Here is a 24254-nt window from a genome sequence, read left to right as displayed (position 1 = left end):
GACTGAGCAACAAGCATTTTCATTTTTGTATCTTTCATACGTCTTTGTTCGTGTTCTTGTTCTTCTCTAATTCTATTGTGGTGATATTGTAACATCTGTAACATCTGTGATGGGGTATTACCTTGCCAGGTACTTTCGAATTTCAATACTCTATTCTTGACTTGCAGCAGAGAATTTTCAACTAATTTTGTCACAAACAGATGTGGATATGACTCACTACTGGCTTTTATGCCACTATTTATACCAAAACATTTTTCAAATCGGGAATAGAAATCACTAGTGTCTTCATCTGGCTTTTGTTTACAGGCTGATATTGCACCCCAGTCTTCCTTTTTCATAGTTAATAAACGCGGCAGTACCTGTACTAGTAGCCCTGCTAATGCGGTAGTCTTTTCCCCAAGCCCTGCTCCTGCAGTTCGGGCCCTTTCTTCGTTTTCTAATGCTGTCCAATCTATCTTTTGGTCTCCCACCTCCCATTCCTTTTCTTTAAGTTTCTCATAAACACCGGCGGGTAATAGGACTTTTAATATTTTCATAATGTCGGGGTAGGTATACTCTCCCATGAGTAACATGTCCTTTATTTCACGGTGGAAACCTGCTGGATCCTTGTCATGGCTGGGTACTACTTTCTTCATTTCTAATAATTCCAGTTTAGTTATAGGCGTGTACACAAACACGCGTGTAAAGTTATTACCGTCACCTCTGATTGGGTGTACTTTGCGTAACGGGTTCTGTCTATCTATGTGATACATTTTTCTTCCCATGATGGGAACTGGAACGTGTTCTGGGCATACGAAAGTTAAATATTGGTTTCGGAATTCTAGAATCTCTTTAATCAAATCAGTACCTGACCCTCTCCATATATTCGTGAGTAGTTCTGTCAATATGTCAGGTAAGGGTCCTGGATCGGAGTGTTGACTTTTATATAATATAAGGAGGTGTTGAATCATGTATATACTAGCTAAACGCTGTTCGTATGGGTCAAGATTCAGAAACGTGTGTGCAAGTACATCATCATTGTAGTCGCTGGGACTGTCAGCCCATTGTACTGCGGACCTGGCTAATTCTTGTTCGTCCATGGAATCGAGCATATGGTACCCCCTTCGATCTCGGAGTAATTTATCAGCGGCTTGGAATAGGTGTTCAGGGGATCTTGTATTTAACATAGGGGTTTGAAAATGTCTATTATGTTCTGGACGTATCGGACGTATCGGATCATTAAAACCTCTGGTATTATTATGGGGTCTTCCTCTACCTACGTAAGCTATCGTCTCCAATTGTTCTGATTCTTGCTCCTCCTCCTCTTCTGATTCTACTCTGTCTGTTTCTCGTCTTTCTTTATGTATTCGTTCTACTTCCTTGCGGATTTTTCGACACATGGCGATTATACACGCCTGTCTATCATGTTTCTCTTCTGATATGTTCTGACCCCATTTGACAAGTCTTTGCATGGTATCGTGATCTGCCCCGGGCCTGTCTTGATTCCTAATTACACAATTTATGAAAAAACGTAGTAGTTGTCTTTGTACGTCCACTTTCTGGTATTCCATAGCTTCGTTAATACTTTCTGAACCTCGCCCTGTTTGGACAAAGCGATATATATTGTCTAGGTGTTCAACCATTCCTGGTATCGTCATTAAATATAATGTAGCTCGTCGTATACGTAGTGATGATATGAGCAATTTGTCCTGTCTACCTGGTACTGGATCGTATCTACAATCCACAAGCTGTTCTTTAAACATGTCGGATGTCGCTAATTGGGGTGTACGTTGGAGTGCTAAATCTCTAAGGGTCTGTTTGTTTCGCGGCGGGGTGGCAAACATGTCTGTCGTACCTCCTGTAGCACCATCTGAGGCGCTAGGCACGAAAGGATTCGTTGGACGTAGGATAGAGATTGTAGATGCGGGAAAAACTGTAGAAACGGACGGACCTGTGGGAACTTGTGTAGGAGTTTGTAGTTGCGGGGATACAGACGGATGCTCTTGGTGTTGAACACCATCGGCAAGCGGTGTGGGTGGCATGGCATTAGCATACTCGGGAGCTACGTCATCCAAATAGGAGGAAAGGAAAACGTCCTTTGCTGTTTTGGGATGTGTTTTGGGATGTGCTTTTATCGGGAGCAATGGAGGAGTTAAGTCTTTTGGTATTTCCGGGGTAGCCTTAGGTAACCCTTCGGCCAGAAGAGGATACATACCATTCATAAGAGTGTTTCTTTGTCTATCTACTTGTTCTGTTTTTACTCGGGTACCTTCCTCAATTAATAGATTCTCTCGGGTTTTATTTAAATTCTCTCTACCTTTCTCTTCCTGTCTGAGTGCTTTTTCTGTACGTCTATATGATTCTTTACGCCATAATTCAATGGCATCTTTCTGTGACTGTCTGGCTTTCTTTTTCCATAATTCTTCTTCTACTCATGATGCAATCCGCATCCCAGGTCCCCGTTGCGGGCCATCTCTGATTCTCTGGTAATTCTTTGGTGTAGTCCACCCATAAATCAAGAAATAATACGGCATCTAGACCATGCTTATGATACAAGAAGTACCCTGGAGTGTCCCTAGGTGGAATGGGAACAGCTTCTTCGAGTACCCCTTTTCTAGTTTTGATCTGTCTTAATTTCGAAAAGAGCGGCATTTTTAGATCTGGTTACTTAATCTTAAACACACTTAATATAAATAAACGCAATAATGAACAGTCATTCACACCACAATATATAGAACGTATTAAAACATTTAACGCTTAACATTTGTAACGAACGATGATAACTAATAGAAAACTAGTTACTGACATAATACTGACACTAGATAATACTTATTTATATGCAAGACATACTAGATATACTGCTAAACAGTACAGATACACTGCTGAAACAGTGCAGACCGGATTTGTGTACCCAAACCCGTCTTGACCGGCACAGACTATGTGCACGTAAAATGCCTCCCCGGTAATGGTACTCACCGGGTAGCTCGGAACGGAAGGCCTCGGAACGGAACTGAAACTGGACCGGACTGGACTCGACTTGACTGGACTCGGAACTTCGGAACCTGGTGGGCCTCTGTATACCTCGGATCTTGCTCTCTCAGCTAGGCTCTGGTCGGGATACTTCGCACTTCTCACCGCCTCGTCTGGGTGTTGATCGCAGCCTCAGTCGCCCCCGCTTGGCCGGAGGGAGATACAGGAAATCCTGCAGGTACGCGTTTTTGTCCGTTCAGCTGTGGCAGGAGACCGGGCCTGCAACGCACCGCCGGCGCGTGAGATGAGAAAGTGTCCCTGTTCGGGCGCCAATTTATGTGGTAAATATTTCATTACCGGTACTATTTTTTATGCGGTAAAGTCTAGTAAGAATAACTCAGTAAATATAAGAGGCAGAATCCGTGGTATTAGAGGTTTTAAAAGGCTTTATTCCTATACAAAGGAATACAATTCGAATTGTAGGCTTTCTATTCCATCACCACGAAAGTTCAGGAAGGAAGGGCATACATTATTGACAGATAAGCAGTTTTATAGAAAATGCATTACAGTGAAACAGATGCAAGAGGCGTAACAGCTGATAATACAGATAAAAGGTGCATACGTAACTAATAGAGGCGGTCATATGGGCGTAATTTAATAAACGTCATCATACATGATGTCACAAGTGGGTGGATCCATAAAAGAATCCTGCAATGTCAGCAGAAATATTTGGCAGAGATGCGCGCGCAGCCGCATGACGTGTGATTGACGTGCAACTAGAGGGTGAAGGGGACTTGACATTTAGCTCTACATGTGGAGACAGAAGTCTGGGGTTCATGTCAACCTAATCCCAAATCATATCTAATATCCTATGTTTAAAGAACTGTGTTATCCAAAAGGAAAGGTTTCTAGAGTAGAATCTATTCTATACTGACTGTTAGTGCGTGTACAAGCGTCTAAGTGTCTACATGAGATGCGAGGGGATAGGAATATTCCATGGTAACAGGGCTATGAATTACTTGCATGAGGACAGCGAGGCCTGGCCCTTTGCACGGTAGCTGGAGGAATGTTTACCTAAACTACTAGACAGGAATGCATCGGATGAGGAGCGGAGTAGATAATCTTGAAGGTGAAATACAGTTTTTGGCAGGCAATATGCTGGATCAGGCACCGTTAGCCGCGCAGGGAATAGGACAAAGTTCATGGATACAGATGCAGGCTCAGACTGGAGCTTTCAGAGGCAGAAAGCAGGAAAAGGCTTGATGACAGAATTCTGGGCCTACTCGCCTGAATCTGTAAAATGTGGAAAGTGAACCATATAAAGTCGGTGGCCTTTCATACTTAGGAATGGAATATCTGACCCATTCATGGTAGATCTGAAAGAGGACATGTTGACGGTGGACGCACATGTATTTGCGTCTTCAAAACTGGAACTGGAGGGAACATACATGTACTTATAACAGGCACATGGAGCCGTTGGGGTCTACGATAGGGGACATAACTAATCACAAAATTCATATTTCCTCACTTCCATACTAGGTACATGCACGCCGCAAACATCATCGCGCAGCATTCAATCACACGAGTCCGCACATACCAAACTCGGGCCTGCTCACCCCACGCATCAGGAACTACTAGGGACACATACATTCCCCATGCATTCATATGGGAGGGCAGACCTATCTCACCACATGCACTCAGAGCGCGCACGCACTTTACCCTGGGACACAGGGAAAGTGCGCAGAAACCAAAAATCACCACACCAAGTCACCAATAAAAAGCAAAACGTTCAGGGGTGAACCTGCCAGAAGGGCCAAGTCCAACATCCTGGTCCTCCTTGAAGTTGTGCTTTGGGCTCCGAGAAGCCCCAGCCTTGAGCACTTCCTGCATCGAAGAATGCTGGCCTCCACTCCACGACTGAACCGTGGGCCAGTTTCAATTACGACCGCTCGAGGCTCCTTCGCGATCGCTAGCCCGTTGGCAAGTAGGTCCCCACGAAGGCAACTCCTCTTCTAATTGGGCTTTCCTAGTTGCTCCAGACGTGCCCCGACTTACCCTCACTGGGTGAGTCCCTCAGACCTTGCTGGTCTGCACCGACGTCCTTTTTCTGATTTCCAGTGAGTGCTGCTGCCAAGGCTTGTTGGGTCCACTCTGGTCGCCGACACCGCAGCACTTGACAGACTTCGTGGGACAGCTCAAACCCAGCTCCTGGTCGTCATCGGCACCTTCTGGACCTCGTGGCTGAAGAGTCAAGACACCCATCAACTCACCTGAAGCACCCGACCTCTGTGGGCATTGGTCTCTCCTGCCCTCGGTCACTGTCCCCTCTGCTTTCAGTTTCCTTCCATACTAGATCCAGGCTTGAATCTCTTCGGACACTTCTCCTCTTCACGGCAGCAGCAGTTCTTCGCCAGCTTCCATTGTAATCGACGACGCGACCCGACACCAAAAGACACCTATGCACCCGGCTTCCCTGGGTGAGGTAACTCGAGCACTCCGGTGCTCCCGTGGGTGCTAGCCCTAGAACTTCTTAGGCCTAAAAGCGTTTGGTCCTGACTCGATTCTAAGTGTCCCTAATCTTTAAATTTCCAACTGCGACATTGCCCATAGAAGATAATAGGAACCCGCGGTTGGGTTTCCACACTGCAAACAGTTCACGTGGGTCCCCTGTGTCCCTACCTTGGGTGGTTAATTGGGGTCCCAGCGATTCTAGAGGCAATAGGCCTAGTGCCTATTCCAGTCGTGGTTCTTATACCACTTTTTTTGTATATGGTTTGGTGCGCCTCTAGGGCCCAAACGTGTATTTGTGCTTTTACTGATGCTTGATCACTTGTAACTTTAGTACTTCGAACTCCAGTCTCATAAAGAGACTAGAGGGGTGTGTTTTATCTTAAATACATATATTTTGAATATATACCTGGTGTGGTTGTCTTTTCATTTGATCATTCAAGAGATTATAGACTGGTAAAACAAGCTGCTTTACATTCCTTCAAGACTTAGCCTGACGGCTGCTCTCCATAGCTACCACTAGGATAGCTTTCAATAAAGGTTGTCTTTAACCATTCACCATAAGGGGTTGTTTGGACTGATGCAAGGTGCCCACTAGAACTAGTGGACAGCATATATCAGGCCACCTTCTCACAGTCTGTGTCTTGGATCCTCAATCGAGCCCCTGTTATACGCTGCATTATTCAGAGAGTTACTGTAAACTCAATGGATTGTGAAAGTAATAATAAAAATGTTTCCTTAGTAAATGACAAGTGAAAGTAGATATTGATATTTAAAAGATAACGCAGAGTCTTTTCCTGAGCCGTGCCCAGCTGGACGCACCGACCAGTACAGTCCGGTGACCCCGGCCAGAGGTCAGAGGAGGGAGGGGCACTACAACCCATACAACTTGACCTCTACTAAAGGTCATACAGAACCACAACAGGGTGTGCTTGGCATACAAGGGGTTACTGGGTTTACACAGAATACAATATTTGTTATTATCTATAAAATTTCTCTTAATTTTTGGCTTCCAAATGTAAGTCTGTGTGCCCTAAATAACACATTGAACAACACGCCTTCTGAATCTAAGGGTATTATGGCTAACTACAGATTAAATACAACCTGCCCGTCCCTGAGAGCGGAGAAGAGGACCCCACCTGTATCTGAGCGTGGGGAAGAGGACCCCACCTGTCCCTAAGAGCGGGGAAGAGGACCCCACCTGTATCTGAGCGTGGGGAAGAGGACCTCACCTGTATCTGAGCGTGGGGAAGAGGACCTCACCTGTCCCTGAGAGCGGGGAAGAGGACCCCACCTGTCCCTGAGAGCGGGGAAGAGGACCCCACCTGTCCCTGAGAGCGGAGAAGAGGACCCCACCTGTCCCTAAGAGCGGGGAAGAGGACCCCACCTGTCCCTGAGAGCGAGGAAGAGGACCGCACCTGTCCCTGAGAGCGGGGAAGAGGACCCCACCTGTCCCTGAGAGCGGGGAAGAGGACCCCACCTGTCCCTAAGAGCGGGGAAGAGGACCGCACCTGTCCCTGAGAGCGGAGAAGAGGACCCCACCTGTCCCTGAGAGCGGAGAAGAGGACCCCACCTGTCCCTGAGAGCGGGGAAGAGGACCCCACCTGTCCCTGAGAGCGGGGAAGAGGACCCCACCTGTCCCTGAGAGCGGGGAAGAGGACCCCACCTGTCCCTGAGAGCGAGGAAGAGGACCCCACCTGTCCCTAAGAGCGGGGAAGAGGACCCCACCTGTCCCTGAGAGCGGGGAAGAGGACCCCACCTGTCCCTGAGAGCGAGGAAGAGGACCCCACCTGTCCCTGAGAGCGGGGAAGAGGACCCCACCTGTCCCTGAGAGCGAGGAAGAGGACCCCACCTGCCCGTGAGAGCGGGAAGAGGACCTCACCTGTGCCTGAGAGCGGGGAAGAGGACCTCACCTGCCCCTGAGAGCGGGGAAGAGGACCCCACCTGTCCCTGAGAGCGGGGAAGAGGACCCCACCTGTCCCTGAGAGCGGGGAAGAGGACCCCACCTGTCCCTGAGAGCGGCGATGAGGACCCCACCTGTATCTGAGAGCGAGGAAGAGGACCGCACCTGTCCCTGAGAGCGAGGAAGAGGACCGCACCTGTCCCTGAGAGCGGGGAAGAGGACCCCACCTGTCCCTGAGAGCGGGGAAGAGGACCCCACCTGTCCCTGAGAGCGGGGAAGAGGACCTCACCTGCCCCTGAGAGCGGGGAAGAGGACCCCACCTGTCCCTGAGAGCAGGGAAGAGGACCCCACCTGTCCCTGAGAGCGGGGAAGAGGACCCGCCTGTCCCTGAGAGCGGCGAAGAGGACCCCGCCTGTCCCTGAGAGCGGCGAAGAGGACCCACCTGTCCCTGAGAGCGGCGAAGAGGACCCCACCTGTCCCTGAGAGCGGGGAAGAGGACCCCACCTGTCCCTAAGAGCGAGGAAGAGGACCCGCCTGTCCCTGAGAGCGGGGAAGAGGACCCCACCTGTCCCTGAGAGCAGAGAAGAGGACCCCACCTGTCCCTGAGAGTGGGGAAGAGGACCCCACCTGTATCTGAGCGCGGGGAAGAGGACCCCACCTGTCCCTGAGAGCAGATAAGAGGACCCCACCTGTCCCTGAGAGCGGGGAAGAGGACCCCACTTGTCCCTGAGAGCAGAGAAGAGGACCCCACCTGTCCCTGAGAGCAGAGAAGAGGACCGCACTTGTCCCTGAGAGCAGAGAAGAGGACCCCACCTGCCCCTGAGAGCGGGGAAGAGGACCTCACCTGTATCTGAGCGCGGGGAAGAGGACCCCACCTGTCCCTGAGAGCGGGGAAGAGAACCCCACCTGTCCCTGAGAGCGGGGAAGAGGACCCCACCTGTCCCTGAGAGCGGGGAAGAGGACCCCACCTGTCCCTGAGAGTGGGGAAGAGGACCCCACCTGTCCCTGAGAGCGAGGAAGAGGACCCCACCTGTCCCTGAGAGTGGGGAAGAGGACCCCACCTGTCCCTGAGAGCGAGGAAGAGGACCTCACCTGTCCCTGAGAGCGGGGAAGAGGACCCCACCTGTCCCTGAGAGCGGGGAAGAGGACCCCACCTGTCCCTGAGAGCGAGGAAGAGGACCCCACCTGTCCCTGAGAGCGGGGAAGAGGACCCCACCTGTCCCTGAGAGCGAGGAAGAGGACCCCACCTGCCCGTGAGAGCGGGAAGAGGACCTCACCTGTCCCTGAGAGTGGGGAAGAGGACCTCACCTGCCCCTGAGAGCAGGGAAGAGGACCCCACCTGTCCCTGAGAGCAGGGAAGAGGACCCCACCTGTCCCTGAGAGCGGGGAAGAGGACCCCACCTGTCCCTGAGAGCGGCGAGGAGGACCCCACCTGTCCCTGAGAGCGAGGAAGAGGACCCCACCTGTCCCTGAGAGCGAGGAAGAGGACCCCACCTGTCCCTGAGAGCGAGGAAGAGGACCCCACCTGTCCCTGAGAGCGGGGAAGAGGACCCCACCTGTCCCTGAGAGCGGGGAAGAGGACCCCACCTGTCCCTGAGAGCGGGGAAGAGGACCTCACCTGCCCCTGAGAGCGGGGAAGAGGACCCCACCTGTCCCTGAGAGCAGGGAAGAGGACCCCACCTGTCCCTGAGAGCGGGGAAGAGGACCCGCCTGTCCCTGAGAGCGGCGAAGAGGACCCGCCTGTCCCTGAGAGCGGCGAAGAGGACCCCACCTGTCCCTGAGAGCGGCGAAGAGGACCCCACCTGTCCCTGAGAGCGGGGAAGAGGACCCCACCTGTCCCTGAGAGCGGGGAAGAGGACCCCACCTGTCCCTGAGAGCGGGGAAGAGGACCCCACCTGTCCCTAAGAGCGAGGAAGAGGACCCGCCTGTCCCTGAGAGCGGGGAAGAGGACCCCACCTGTCCCTGAGAGCAGAGAAGAGGACCCCACCTGTTCCTGAGAGTGGGGAAGAGGACCCCACCTGTATCTGAGCGCGGGGAAGAGGACCCCACCTGTATCTGAGCGCGGGGAAGAGGACCCCACCTGTCCCTGAGAGCAGATAAGAGGACCCCACCTGTCCCTGAGAGCGGGGAAGAGGACCCCACTTGTCCCTGAGAGCAGAGAAGAGGACCCCACCTGTCCCTGAGAGCAGAGAAGAGGACCGCACTTGTCCCTGAGAGCAGGGAAGAGGAACCCACCTGTCCCTGAGAGCGGGGAAGAGGACCCCACCTGTCCCTGAGAGCAGAGAAGAGGACCCCACCCCACCTGTCCCTGAGAGCAGAGAAGAGGACCGCACTTGTCCCTGAGAGCAGGGAAGAGGACCCCACCTGTCCCTGAGAGCGGGAAAGAGGACCCCACCTGTCCCTAAGAGCGAGGAAGAGGACCCCGCCTGTCCCTGAGAGCAGAGAAGAGGACCCACCTGTGCCTAAGAGCGGGGAAGAGGACCCCGCCTGTCCCTAAGAGCGAGGAAGAGGACCCGCCTGTCCCTGAGAGTGAGGAAGAGGACCCGCCTGTCCCTGAGAGCGAGGAAGAGGACCCCACCTGTCCCTGAGAGCGAGGAAGAGGACCCGCCTGTCCCTGAGAGCGGGGAAGAGGACCCCACCTGTCCCTAAGAGCGAGGAAGAGGACCCCACCTGTCCCTGAGAGCGGGGAAGAGGACCCGCCTGTCCCTGAGAGCGAGGAAGAGGACCCCACCTGTCCCTGAGAGCGGGGAAGAGGACCCCACCTGTCCCTAAGAGCGAGGAAGAGGACCCGCCTGTCCCTGAGAGCGAGGAAGAGGACCCCACCTGTCCCTGAGCGGATAAGAGGACCCCACCTGTCCCTGAGAGTGGGGAAGAGGACCCCACCTGTCCCTGAGAGCAGGGAAGAGGACCCCCCTGTCCCTGAGAGCGGGGAAGAGGACCCCACCTGTCCCTGAGAGCGGGGAAGAGGACCCCACCTGTCCCTGAGAGCAGAGAAGAGGACCCCACCCCACCTGTCCCTGAGAGTGGAGAAGAGGACCCCACCTGTCCCTGAGAGCAGAGAAGAGGACCCCACCTGTCCCTGAGAGCGAGGAAGAGGACCCCACCTGTCCCTGAGAGCGGGGAAGAGGACCCCACCTGTCCCTGAGAGCGGGGAAGAGGACCCCACCTGTCCCTGAGAGCGGGGAAGAGGACCTCACCTGCCCCTGAGAGCGGGGAAGAGGACCCCACCTGTCCCTGAGAGCAGGGAAGAGGACCCCACCTGTCCCTGAGAGCGGGGAAGAGGACCCGCCTGTCCCTGAGAGCGGCGAAGAGGACCCCGCCTGTCCCTGAGAGCGGCGAAGAGGACCCCACCTGTCCCTGAGAGCGGCGAAGAGGACCCCACCTGTCCCTGAGAGCGGGGAAGAGGACCCCACCTGTCCCTAAGAGCGAGGAAGAGGACCCCACCTGTCCCTAAGAGCGAGGAAGAGGACCCGCCTGTCCCTGAGAGCGGGGAAGAGGACCCCACCTGTCCCTGAGAGCAGAGAAGAGGACCCCACCTGTCCCTGAGAGTGGGGAAGAGGACCCCACCTGTATCTGAGCGCGGGGAAGAGGACCCCACCTGTATCTGAGCGCGGGGAAGAGGACCCCACCTGTCCCTGAGAGCAGATAAGAGGACCCCACCTGTCCCTGAGAGCGGGGAAGAGGACCCCACTTGTCCCTGAGAGCAGAGAAGAGGACCGCACTTGTCCCTGAGAGCAGGGAAGAGGAACCCACCTGTCCCTGAGAGCGGGGAAGAGGACCCCACCTGTCCCTGAGAGCAGAGAAGAGGACCCCACCCCACCTGTCCCTGAGAGCAGAGAAGAGGACCGCACTTGTCCCTGAGAGCAGGGAAGAGGACCCCACCTGTCCCTGAGAGCGGGGAAGAGGACCCCACCTGTCCCTAAGAGCGAGGAAGAGGACCCCGCCTGTCCCTGAGAGCAGAGAAGAGGACCCCACCTGTCCCTGAGAGCGGGGAAGAGGACCCCACCTGTGCCTAAGAGCGGGGAAGAGGACCCCGCCTGTCCCTGAGAGCAGAGAAGAGGACCCCACCCCACCTGTCCCTGAGAGTGGAGAAGAGGACCCCACCTGTCCCTGAGAGCAGAGAAGAGGACCCCACCTGTCCCTGAGAGCAGGGAAGAGGACCCCACCTGTCCCTGAGAGTGGGGAAGAGGACCCCACCTGTCCCTGAGAGCGGGGAAGAGGACCCCACCTGTCCCTGAGAGCGAGGAAGAGGACCCCACCTGTCCCTGAGAGCGGGGAAGAGGACCCCCCTGTCCCTGAGAGAGGGGAAGAGGACCCCCCTGTCCCTGAGAGCAGGGAATCCAGGCTCTCCTTCATTAGCAGTGTTTTCAGCTGAGATTAATTCACGTTAAGCATCGATTAACGGTTAGTCTGCCCTTTCAGGTGACCTTTGGATTATTGGAGTTAAATTGAGCGAAACTCCAAAGTTGTATTTCATTTCTTTCATTTATGGAAACAATTCTTTGGGGCTCAGACTGTGTGAATAAACGGAGAGTTCATGACAGTAATGAATTGGAAATAAAGTGCCAATTCTGAGGCTGTGTTTAGTTTGGAAAAGTACGAACAAGTTTTGAGAGAGAAAGATACTTTTCCTGCGGTTTAAAGATAAAACTTTGAGGAATAAAATAGCTTTTTACAACTGTGGACACACGATCACGATGAAGGACGGTTACGATCTCTTGTAAGAGGAATATCAGGAGCCTTCAGCGACAGGAGAACTCATTGGCTGAGTTTGGTTTGTTATTGCCAATAGAGTGAGGTTTTGTTCTTATGTACAATCATAATTCATATATCTCATTTGGAACAGACTTCCATGTTCTAGATATATCTATCTACATACATATATATATTCTACAGACGTCTCCGATGACCACTACTGCTCTTTATCCGATTTAAAGCAGGGAACGTTTATCTGTGCGTACAGTTATTCTACACATACGAGGTACAGGTCTCCCCTCAAATAAGTGTGGAGTGTCAGTAACTCGCTGTCAAGTCGAGTAAAATTCAGCCTGGCTCCGTGGAGTATCCTTGGAATCACTGGGAGAACACTTATTTGAGGGGCGATCAGTAGTGGTCTTTGAGCGAACTGATCCGAACAAACTATCCAGTATATTGTCTTCACAAATAATGGGTCCTAATTGAAAAGCGGACTGATGCTAAGGGACTTTTTAAACAGTCGTCTGTACGTCCTGAAGATGGTCTGACGGACAATTGCCACATCACACCGAAACGTCGACTTTCTCATCTATTTCCGTAACATTTGTTGTAACACAGTGATTGTTTTCTGTATTTCCAGATTCCTCAATTACCATTATATGTGGAGTAGATGATTGTGCTCATGATTTGTAGGTAGTTTCACACATCCTCAATCATGTTGTGTTGTTATATTTGAATGTACCCTTTTCCATTTTATCCATATCAAAAAACGTTTGTACTTTTGGAAAAAGATTCTCCCGTGCTTTTGAAATGTTAATTTCTTCATTTTCTGTATATCTCTATACACGTACAGATTTGTTCAAAGGTTCAAGACCATTTAGGGTTGAACATAGAAGTAACAACATGTATTACATACTAGAGTAAGAATTCTTAACAAATTCCCTTGCAGGCATCCTTTTACTTATTATCATATAGATTACCCAAGCCTCCAAGGGTATATTGGGTCCCCCACCTACTTATACTGTAGAGTAAATACGGCGCATCCATGGTGTCACAAGGAGGGCCCAGAGCTCACTCTCCAGGCTTGCAACAATCACTGAGCTGCTACCGTCCATCCTTCTGTGTTAACAGAGGAGCACACAGTGCGGGATTCAACGATGGAGGGTCCACCAGCGTTTCTTCCTCAGTGAGATGTTTTCACAGAGGACATTCCCATCACGTCAGAGGACACTCACAAACAAATCATGGAAGGTTATTTATGTTTAAACCTTTTATTCCCAAGTAAGAAGGGTGGCAAACTCACCCTCTTTCACCCCAATTGGAAACTGTTTGTATGAGATTAAGAGATACTGCAAGCAATCCGAGGCTTCTGAGCCGAGCTGTATTCTCACCCGGTTCAGTTGCTTCCCGCCCGCCCGTGGCTCTCGCTGCTTTTGAAACACAAATCATAACTCAGGAAATTAAAGATTTTGTCACAGAAAGAAGTGATTAAATAGATTCCTGTAGATTCTCAGAGTTTTTCTCAGCAACTTATATTAGTTTGGAAATCCAATGAGGAATTTCTACCTATCATAAACCTCAAACTTCTAAGCAAATTTGGGGGGCTACTCTGAGGGCTTTTGGGCCAGTTCTGTGATGGAGAAGTGGTCTGCACAATTCCAAGACTCAAAGGTAACCTCACGAGGCCTGTAAGGAGCCTGCTCCCAGGGTGAAGGTCGCTCGACGGGCGACCTCTGCCTCAGAATTCTGTGCTCAGTGGTCACCACCATGAGAGGAAGGAGCCTTTACTGCCCCAGTACACTACTCACAAGGCACAAGATCAGGGTTTGGAGAGGATGAAGCTCTGATGCAGCCCAGCAGAAGGTTGCCCACAAGGTAGGATGGAGACCTTGAAGCTATAGAACAGAGGTGCCTGTTGGACCTGGCCTCGTGGCGTGGTCCTTAACCCCCTGGATTGTGGCCGTTCCCCGCCCCGGCCGTCACGGGCCACCCGTCTGGACTGCACCAAGGCCCTCACCCGGAGCTACACGTGGTCGCATACTCCTCGTGGCTCCGCCATCTTGTTGGCATCCACGTCACACCGTGCCCCAGCCGGCGCGACCCCGCTCAACCCAGCCTCGACCCCAGCGAAGCCCCGACATCGAGGCACCACGAACTGGCCAGGGGGTGCCGCAGGAACCATTCATCGCCCCGGCGGAGGACAGTATCGATGGGACCCCCAACTGTCCTCCCCTCTCGAGGTGTGATCACCCTGCAAACTCCCATGGGCCTGGCGCCTCTCCTGCTGGGCGTCTGGCCACCTCCACCCGGCCACTCCGCCCCCTCGGGCACATAGGTCCGGACATCAAAGGGCTCCAGACCTATATCTGGGGCGACCCCACCACAGCTCGGCAGTTGTATCCCGGAGTCGAGAGCCCTGCTGATTGAATCGCGGCTGACCCTACGGAGAAGAACTCTTGTCGGAACCATCACGAGCCCTGCTGACTGCGTCGCGGCTCCTGCTTGTGAACCCTTTCTGAACCACCTGGAACATCGGAGCCCTGCTGACGCTGTCGCGGCCCAACCTCGCTGAAACCTTCCTCGGAGCCCTGCTGACGACGTCGCGGCTCGAGCTGAACAGAAACCATCTTGAGAGCCCTGCTGATTGAATCGCGGCTCTCCACGAACTGTACGCCAGAGCCCTGCTGACGCCGTCGCGGCTCGACCCCTCCGAGATCGGAGGTCCTCCAGCTTGAGGATAAGAACTGGGCCCCAGGTACCCTCGTACCACACTCCTGCCAAAGACTGACCCGCTACCCCTACCCTTCCAAAGAGACATTGAGACTTTTGGTGGATCCCTCGATCCCTTCATGTAAATATTGAACTCGTAACCTTTTTATTGACGATAAAGAATTGCTTGTCTTGAGACAACCTCCTTGAGTCCGGTGTGGTGGTGTTACTGTGCTAGTACGGGATAGGAGAAGGATCTCTCAGGAGACTTCTCGGCAGCGCTCGGCTACTTCGTGCAGTGAGAGGGCCCCCCCTTGGTGGTCTCACCGACTCCTCGGGGTCCGCCTTCCAACATTTGGTGGCCAGCGACGGGATCCGAGCCGAACGCAGTACGTACCAGCCAGTACCCACTAGCTACCCATCCAAACGAATAGCATCATGAGCAGCCAGGAAAACAACGCGACAATGGAGTTCCAGCCCGAACGGCTGGAAGAATATACGCACAAAGAATTAAAACAGTTCTGCAGAGACAAAGGCATTGCAACCACCAGCCTCGGTACCAAGGAAGAGATGCAGAAAGCTCTGAGGGCATGGTTGGAGGCTGGGGCAGGCCCCTCCCAGGAAGAAGGGCCCTTGCCCCTGACGGAGACCACAGCAACCGCACTGACCCCGGCAACCGGAGGAAGAAAGAGCCTAGAAACCGGCCTCTCCGAGGAAGAAATACGAGAGCGGGAAAAGGTCCGGAGCCACGAACTAGAGCTCGCCCGACTACGGCTGGACGGCGAACTCCAGCTGGCAGAAAAGAAACTGGCCCTCGAGCAGCTACGCCTTCAAGAAGAAATAGAAGAGAAGAGACGACACCGGGAGTTGGAGGAAAAGAAACTAACTCTTGAGCACGAGCGCAGTCTCAAGGAGCTCGAGATCAAGGCCAAGAACGGAGGGACCAACACCCCCAGTACTAGAGACACTCTACCGCCCCCCGAGGCCAAGGTGCATATCCCGAAGGAGGTCGTCAAGGAGTACTACAAGAATGACGATATCCAACAATGGTTCAAGGCCTACGAGGTGGCCATGACCTCCCATCGGGTGCCCCGAAAAGACTGGGGCGCAGGCCTGTGGGGGAGATTCCTGAGTGAAGGGCGGGACACGCTGCTCCAGCTACCGGAGGAGGTGATGACCTCCTACGATCACATGAAGGAGGCCCTGCTCACCCGCTACGGGCTAACAGCGGAGATGTACCGCCAGCGGTTCCGAGACTGCAAGAAAATCCCGGGTACCACATGGGTGGAATATGTGGACTTTTTCAGTCGGGCCCTAGAAGGGTGGATCAAAGGCAGCAAAGTAACCACCTACGGACAACTGGTCGACCTCATCGTCTGGGAACATCTTTCCAACAATTGCTTCGTGGAACTGAGACAGCACCTCCTCGACAGCAAAATGACCGACCCGCGAAAACTTGCCGTCGAGGCCGATCGATGGGTCAACTCCCGGGTCCCCCGGAGCTCAATGGGGGAGTACCAGAGGAACCCCAACGGACCCCCACGCCAGCGCGGTGGGGGGGGAGGGCCGAACAGGAACAGAGACCCTCCCGCTGGGGCCCCCAGGAGCCCCCCTCGAGGGCCACCGCAGCCACATCTCTCCCCGAGCCTAGCGCGAAGGGTGGGCTCGGCCCGACCCGGACCACGGCCACCAGTGACCTGCTATGGCTGCCAACAAACCGGACACTTTGCCAGCGACCCGGCATGCCCCCTGAACCGAAGAAACGGGGCCGGCGGGCCCCCGCCCCGGCAGCTGACAGCCGCCGCCTTGGGGGGAGAGGAGGAAGAAGAGGCCCTCGACCGAGAAAACACTGAGTGGGAGCCGGCAGCCATGTCCCTGGTCTGCCTGGGTAGCCGAGAGATGGTACCCTGCACCCCCATCCCAACCAACACCCAGAAGTACCGGCAGCAGGTCACGGTCAACGGACAACGGGCCGAAGCCCTTCGCGACACCGGCGCCAGTATCACCGCTGTCCGCTGCCACCTGGTGACCCCTGAACAGATTCTACCGAATGTGCTGTGCCCTGTGCGGACGGCCGACAACAGTGAAAGCCTATGCCAGATGGCCCTGGTCCCCTTCGAGTGGGGAGGGGTGACGGGCCTGCTGAAGGTGACGGTGCGCGACGACGCCCCGGTCGACTGCCTCCTGGGGAACGACTTGGAGAGTTCCCCCTGGGCTCAAGTAGAACGACGAGAGCACCTCCGAATGTTGGGACTGGCTGATTGGGCCTGCGCCATCACCCGGTCCATGACCGCCCAGGCCCCCCGCTCCTCCTCGACCTCCGGGACTGCCCGACCCGAGGGGCTCACACCCCCTCCCGCCAGCAGCGAGGAGGAGGCGGACACCGACCCCGGGCCCAGCGAATCCTCCCCCGAAGAGATGGCTTCTCCGAGCGCCCTACCAGAACTGACGCAATGGCAACATGAAGGGGGCCCCACCCGAGAGCAGTTCCAGCAAGAGCAACAGTCCTGTCCCTCTCTCGAAGGGGTCCGACAGCAGGCGACCGCGCAAGCCAACGGTGACCAGACCGGCACCCACTGGATCTACTGGGCCGAGGGCCTGTTGTACAGTGAACAGAAAGTGGCAGAACTCGGGGCCGGCCACGTGTTGGTGGTCCCCCTCCGCTTCCGGGAGTTCCTTCTCAACCTGGCCCATGATGTGCCCCTCGCCGGACACTTGGGGCAAGACAAAACGTACAGTCGTCTGGTGACCCACTTCTACTGGCCCCGGATGCGGAGAGATGTGGACAACCACTGCCGGTCCTGCCAGACCTGCCAAGCCAGCGGAAAGACGGGGGGGTCGGGTCAAGGCCCCCCTCCAGCCCTTTCCCGCCGTCAGCACCCCGTTTGAACGAGTCGGAATCGACATTGTGGGACCCCTGGACCCCCAAACCGCCCTGGGCCACCGCTTCATCCTGGTCCTCGTGGACCACGCCACCAGGTACCCGGAGGCGGTCCCGCTCAGAACTATAACGGCCCCTGTGGTAGGCCGGGCCTTGATGGGGATCTTCTCCCGAGTGGGATTCCCCAGCGAAGTGGTGAGCGACCGTGGCTCGAACTTTATCTCCAGGTACATGCGGTCCCTGTGGCAACAATGCGGGGTCACATACAAGTTCACGACCCCATATCACCCTCAGGGGAACGGACTGGTTGAGCGGTTCAACCGAACATTGAAAGGGATGATCCAGGGCCTGGAAGAACCCCTCAGGCGGAAATGGGATGTCCTGCTGCCCTGCCTCCTGTTTGCCTATCGGGAGGTCCCGCAGAAGTCCCTGGGGTTCAGCCCGTTCGAACTATTGTATGGGCACCCGGTCCGCGGACCACTCAGCCTGGTCAAGGAGGGCTGGGAGATGAAGCCCCGAGGCGCCCCTCCTGACGTCTACCGATACCTCCTGACCCTCCGAAACCAGACCCGCAAGTTCCGAGCCATAGCCGAAGCCAACCTCGAGGCCAGCCAGGAGGACATGAAGCGGTGGTACGATCGCAACACTTCTACGGTAGAATTCGAGCCAGGTCAGAAAGTATGGGTCATGGCCCCGGTCGAACCCGGCGCCCTCCAGGACAAGTGGACCGGGCCCTTCAAGGTGGTGGAGAAGAAAAGTCCCGTCACCTACCTGGTCGATCTGGAGTCCCCCCGGAACCCCCTCCGGGTCCTACATGCGAACAGGCTAAAACCCCACTTCGCCCGGACCGAATTGAGCCTGCTGCTGGCGACCGACGAGGGGGGCGAGGACGACTCCGAGCCCTTGCCCGACCTCTTGCAATCCGACAGTCACGATGGATCGATCGAAGGGGTCCAACTCGCCTCGTCCCTGACCCCGGAGCAGCGCAGCGACTGCCAGCGATTACTGCGGGACTACGCAGCCCTCTTCTCTCTCACCCCGGGGGTGACCCACTGGTGCGTCCACGACGTCGACACCGGGGAGAACCCCCCCATACGACACAGAGCCTACCGGGTGCCTGACCGAGTGCGGGCCTGCATCCAGGCCGAAGTAGCGAAGATGCTGGCCCTGGGGGTCATCGAGCCTTCCGACAGCCCGTGGGCCAGCCCTGTCGTCCTGGTGCCCAAGGCCGCAGCTCCCGGTCACCCCCCGGAGTTGCGATTCTGCGTGGACTACCGAGCCCTGAATGTAGTAACCAAGACGGACGCACACCCGATACCCCGGGCCGACGAACTGATCGACCGCCTAGGGGCCGCTCGCTACTTGAGCACGCTGGACCTCACCGCCGGGTACTGGCAAATCCAGCTCACCCCCGGCGCCCAAGAAAGATCCGCCTTTTCGACTCCGGATGGGCATTACCACTTTCGGGTGATGCCCTTCGGAATGAAGAACGCCCCGGCCACCTTCCAAAGACTGGTGAACAAGGTTTTGGCCGGGCTTGAGGCCTTCAGCGCGGCCTACTTAGATGACATTGCCGTGTACAGCAACCACTGGGCCGAGCACCTCCTCCACCTGGAGGCCGTCCTGGCCGCCCTCCAGCGGGCCGGGCTCACAATCAAGGCCAGCAAATGCCAAATCGGCCACGGATCCGTGACCTACCTGGGCCATCAAGTGGGGAGCGGGCAGGTGGCCCCCCTCCAAGCGAAGATAGATGCCATCCAGACCTAGGAACCCCCCACTACCCAGACCGCTGTCCGGGCCTTCCTGGGCCTCACCGGATACTACCGGCGGTTTATCCGGGACTATGGGAGCATTGTTGGCCCCCTCACAGAGTTAACGTCCAAAAAACAGCCCAAGAAGGTACACTGGACACCCCGCTGCCAAACAGCCTTCGACACCCTCAAAACGGCCATGTGTACTGCTCCGGTGCTGCAAGCCCCGGACTACCAGAAGGAGTTCGTGGTACAGACGGACGCCTCAGAGTATGGGATCGGGGCCGTCCTCTCCCAAACTGACGAAAGGGGGCTCGACAGACCAGTGGCCTTCATCAGCCGGCGACTACTGCCCCGGGAGCAACGCTGGAGCACTATTGAGCGCGAGGCCTTCGCTGTGGTGTGGGCCCTCAAGAAGCTCCGGCCCTACCTCTTTGGCGCCCACTTCCGGGTCCAGACCGACCACCGGCCCTTGCAATGGTTAATGCGAATGCGGGGCGAGAACCCCAAGCTGCTGCGATGGTCCATCTCGCTACAAGGGATGGACTTTGACGTCGAACACCGGCCCGGCAATGACCACGCCAACGCCGACGGCCTGTCCCGCTTCTTCCGCCTTGACGAGGAGAATCCCCAAGGAGATGGGTGACTCTCCATGCCTTCGGCTGGGGGGGACGCCTGTTGGACCTGGCCTCGTGGCGTGGTCCTTAACCCCCTGGATTGTGGCCGTTCCCCGCCCCGGCCGTCACGGGCCACCCGTCTGGACTGCACCAAGGCCCTCACCCGGAGCTACACGTGGTCGCATACTCCTCGTGGCTCCGCCATCTTGTTGGCATCCACGTCACACCGTGCCCCAGCCGGCGCGACCCCGCTCAACCCAGCCTCGACCCCAGCGAAGCCCCGACATCGAGGCACCACGAACTGGCCAGGGGGTGCCGCAGGAACCATTCATCGCCCCGGCGGAGGACAGTATCGATGGGACCCCCAACTGTCCTCCCCTCTCGAGGTGTGATCACCCTGCAAACTCCCATGGGCCTGGCGCCTCTCCTGCTGGGCGTCTGGCCACCTCCACCCGGCCACTCCGCCCCCTCGGGCGCATAGGTCCGGACATCAAAGGGCTCCAGACCTATATCTGGGGCGACCCCACCACAGCTCGGCAGTTGTATCCCGGAGTCGAGAGCCCTGCTGATTGAATCGCGGCTGACCCTACGGAGAAGAACTCTTGTCGGAACCATCACGAGCCCTGCTGACTGCGTCGCGGCTCCTGCTTGTGAACCCTTTCTGAACCACCTGGAACATCGGAGCCCTGCTGACGCTGTCGCGGCCCAACCTCGCTGAAACCTTCCTCGGAGCCCTGCTGACGACGTCGCGGCTCGAGCTGAACAGAAACCATCTTGAGAGCCCTGCTGATTGAATCGCGGCTCTCCACGAACTGTACGCCAGAGCCCTGCTGACGCCGTCGCGGCTCGACCCCTCCGAGATCGGAGGTCCTCCAGCTTGAGGATAAGAACTGGGCCCCAGGTACCCTCGTACCACACTCCTGCCAAAGACTGACCCGCTACCCCTACCCTTCCAAAGAGACATTGAGACTTTTGGTGGATCCCTCGATCCCTTCATGTAAATATTGAACTCGTAACCTTTTTATTGACGATAAAGAATTGCTTGTCTTGAGACAACCTCCTTGAGTCCGGTGTGGTGGTGTTACTGTGCTAGTACGGGATAGGAGAAGGATCTCTCAGGAGACTTCTCGGCAGCGCTCGGCTACTTCGTGCAGTGAGAGGGCCCCCCCTTGGTGGTCTCACCGACTCCTCGGGGTCCGCCTTCCAACAGTGCCCTTGTACAGTGTTGGCTACACAGAGTTCAAACACAGACACGTGCTTCATAATACATTAAAGTTGACATTACCCCTTGAAGCAGAAGGATCTTGAGGTGCCATCATCCTGGGCTTCCGAAGCTCCTGGAGGGGTTCTCCATCCACCCCCCGGACATCATCAGGGACACCAGCCTCAGCATCTCCATCGGTTAATGGCATCTGAAAAGACCAATGGAATCCGTTACAACTCAAGCCAGATGAGGCAGTGGGAGCTGGAAGGTGAAAGGTTTTACCAAAGACAAACTACAGTAGAGAGCACAATCACAGCTGCACCAGCACATCTGGAGGAGACAAACCAAGACAGCAAACAAACTCATTCTGTGAAATATTGAAATGTGAGGGAGGCGCAGCCTGAGCTGTAAATCCACACGCTTGACCAATGACGATGGGGAAGAGTGCATGCTGTGGGGACATCTCCGGGGCTGATAAACTTTTTAAAAGGGAGGGGTGGGGCAAGCGGCTGATGGCGCTGGGGTTGGCAGCCAGCTGACGGTTTGGTCACAGGGTCTGGCGGCAGGCCGAGTCCTGTGACCAATACCCCACTGCTCATGATCAAAGGCTAAGCACTGCATAGGGTTGTCTACCTGCTGGGAGTTGGAAGCATGGCCCGGCCATAACACAAGCCCTGTGGCCAACCCCAAGCCATGCATAACCAAAGGCCGTACAAGCCAGGGCCGGAGGTCAACCCCACATGACAAAGGGCAGTGCGCAGTGTTAATATAAAAATGGATGTATTTGTTGATGAAAATACCTCATCCTTATTCATAGAATAACCCATTGTGAACCCTGCATCAACCTCAACTCGCAAATATGTAGTCACGCAGGCCCTCAGACCGAGGCCCGGGATTGCTGAGTGATACACAGGTGCCAGGGTGCATAGGAGGCAGGCTAACGCTCAGGCAGGAAACTCACACTATCCCACAGTTAGGCACAGCAACATTACAAAGGGTCAAGGGAGATATCCCCAATAAAGCACACATGGCTGGAGGGGGTACGTGTGTCCCTAAGAACCCCATAAAAGTCAATGACACATGAGTTAGGAACACGTAGCCAATCGGGACCTAGCACACGCAGTGATCACGCGCTCCTCATGCCGGACATCTGGACACGCTCACCACAGGCCACACTGCATCCATGTGAGGTAGAGACCAACCTGTGGTAACCATTAGACAATTAATGTAGGACTCCAAAGGCAGCAACCAATATTCCTCAGCATACAGGGTACCGCCGCAAACTTTTACAACTGTTCACATTTGGTATAAAAGAAGGATACCTACAGAATGTAAATTGAGACAGTCCTCAGACCCTGTGCAGGTAACTGGTCTGCTGGCTGTAATGTTTAATTAAACAAACTGTTCCTGTTTTGTCAAACGCCTCATCTTCTGTTTTTTAAGGAAATTCAACCTCAAGCAATTTTTTGGCGCACCAGCCAGGAGCTGATTGGGACCTCTAACCCAGCCGCAGCCGAAGGAAGGAGACCCTGCTCGGATTGATTCATGATGCGCACAAGAAAAGGTGGGCAGACACCGCAATTGATTGGAAGTTCTGCTGAATCCATGCGGCGGAGGTCCGTCCTGAAGCAGCCATCACAGAGGGTTAGAGACTACATCAGAACCTAAAACATAGTGTAAAGCATTTGACAAATGGTAAACTGGGGGAAGCGTAAAAAGATAGCCTATGCACCCTGCCGCTGACAGGAAAGGACGTATTTCCTATTTCATACGTCCCAACTGTATCTGTCGTAATTCAGCCATGGAGGCGATCCCACTGAAGTCAACTTTTTTCGATAGTTCAGCACGCTAGAAAAGGTGACGATAGATCTCGATAACTCCCAGGACGCTGGTTTTTGTGTCATAGCTACCCTGATTGGGCAGCGTGGCTCCTCAGTCTCATATTTTTTAGTTCAAGGTTTTCCCAGTGCTAAAGTGGTTTCTAATACCCTTGGTATCTGGACGGAGGGTGAAAGGTGCATCTAGCTTATGCGCTGGGCGATACAACAGGGTGAAATTCGGATTTAGGGTAAAATTGGACTCAGGAAACGGCGTAACTTGTATGTGGCCAACAGAAGCCGGTGATTCCCGAGTTCTTACTACATGGTTTCCATGATTACCACCTTTGTCGAGGAGCGGCTGTTGGCAGACTGCCCAGCTCACTTAGGAACTTGCACCGCACAAACCTTCCCTGGTTCGAGGGTAACATGAGCTAGGAGTGTCCTGTTATTTTTTAACCAAGTTACATTTTCTGTCAACTAATATTGAATCGTATTGTGTTTGTGATGATGTTGTGCTGATTATTCATTGCAAACTGTATGATGAGCCACAACTGGGACAGGCAGACGCTATTTTGACATATCTTGACCTCCTGGTCCAATGCGCCGCTCTCCAGCCACTCCTGCCGCCCAGCATCGCGAGTCTGCACCTCGCCCCCAGCCTCAAGGACATCGATCCGGTCCCAGGTGACCGCCGCCTGATTGACGCCCTTTGACGTCCCCTGGCATCACTACCTCTATTTGAGCCTTATTATTTTATTTTTTAGCTTACTGGGGTTGAGGGCTTAACTTGATTTAGTAGCTCGGGGTTTGATTTGCTGGTTGGTACCTGGATGCCCGGGTGACTCGCTGTAGTCGCCGTCCTGCCGTTTTTCCCACTCCTTTTTTTTCCGATCCCCGCCCTCCCGCCTCACTTCTAGCCCCGACCACCTCCCAGGACTACAAATGGAGGTCGCTGCATGACCCCAGTGAACAGCCCTAGACCTCCTGGTCCGGGGCGTCACTCTCCAGCAACTCCTGCGACCAGCCTTGTGAGTCTGCACCTCGCCCAAGGACCTTGGTTCGGTCCCAGGTGACCGCCGCCTGCTTGATGCCCTTGACGTCCCATGGTCTCACTACCTCTGCTTGAGCCGTATTATTTTATTTTTAGCTTACTAGGGTTGAGGGTTTAACTTAATTTAGCAGTTTGGTCTGGGGTTTGCTGGTTGGCACTTTGACGC

The 24254-nt window shown here is 54.7% G+C and overlaps 1 protein-coding gene across 5 annotated transcripts in view; it reads right to left on the bottom strand.

The window, feature by feature from the left end:
• LOC146808638 (uncharacterized) overlaps positions 1–24254 on the bottom strand; it is a 261011-nt gene that overhangs the window by 69286 nt on the left and 167471 nt on the right. For all 5 annotated transcript variants that reach the window (XM_085623667.1, XM_085623668.1, XM_085623671.1 and 2 more), the window contains exon 3: positions 21299–21425. In XM_085623667.1, coding sequence (XP_085479793.1) covers positions 21299–21425 — 127 coding nt within the window. The remainder of the gene's footprint in view (positions 1–21298; positions 21426–24254) is intronic.

The sequence above is a fragment of the Triturus cristatus genome, chromosome 8 (genome assembly GCF_964204655.1).
Source record: "Triturus cristatus chromosome 8, aTriCri1.1, whole genome shotgun sequence".
In the NCBI taxonomy this organism is placed as follows: domain Eukaryota; kingdom Metazoa; phylum Chordata; class Amphibia; order Caudata; family Salamandridae; genus Triturus; species Triturus cristatus.
The sequence above is the reverse complement of the archived record's forward strand: the minus strand, read 5'-3'. Positions and strand labels throughout refer to the sequence as shown.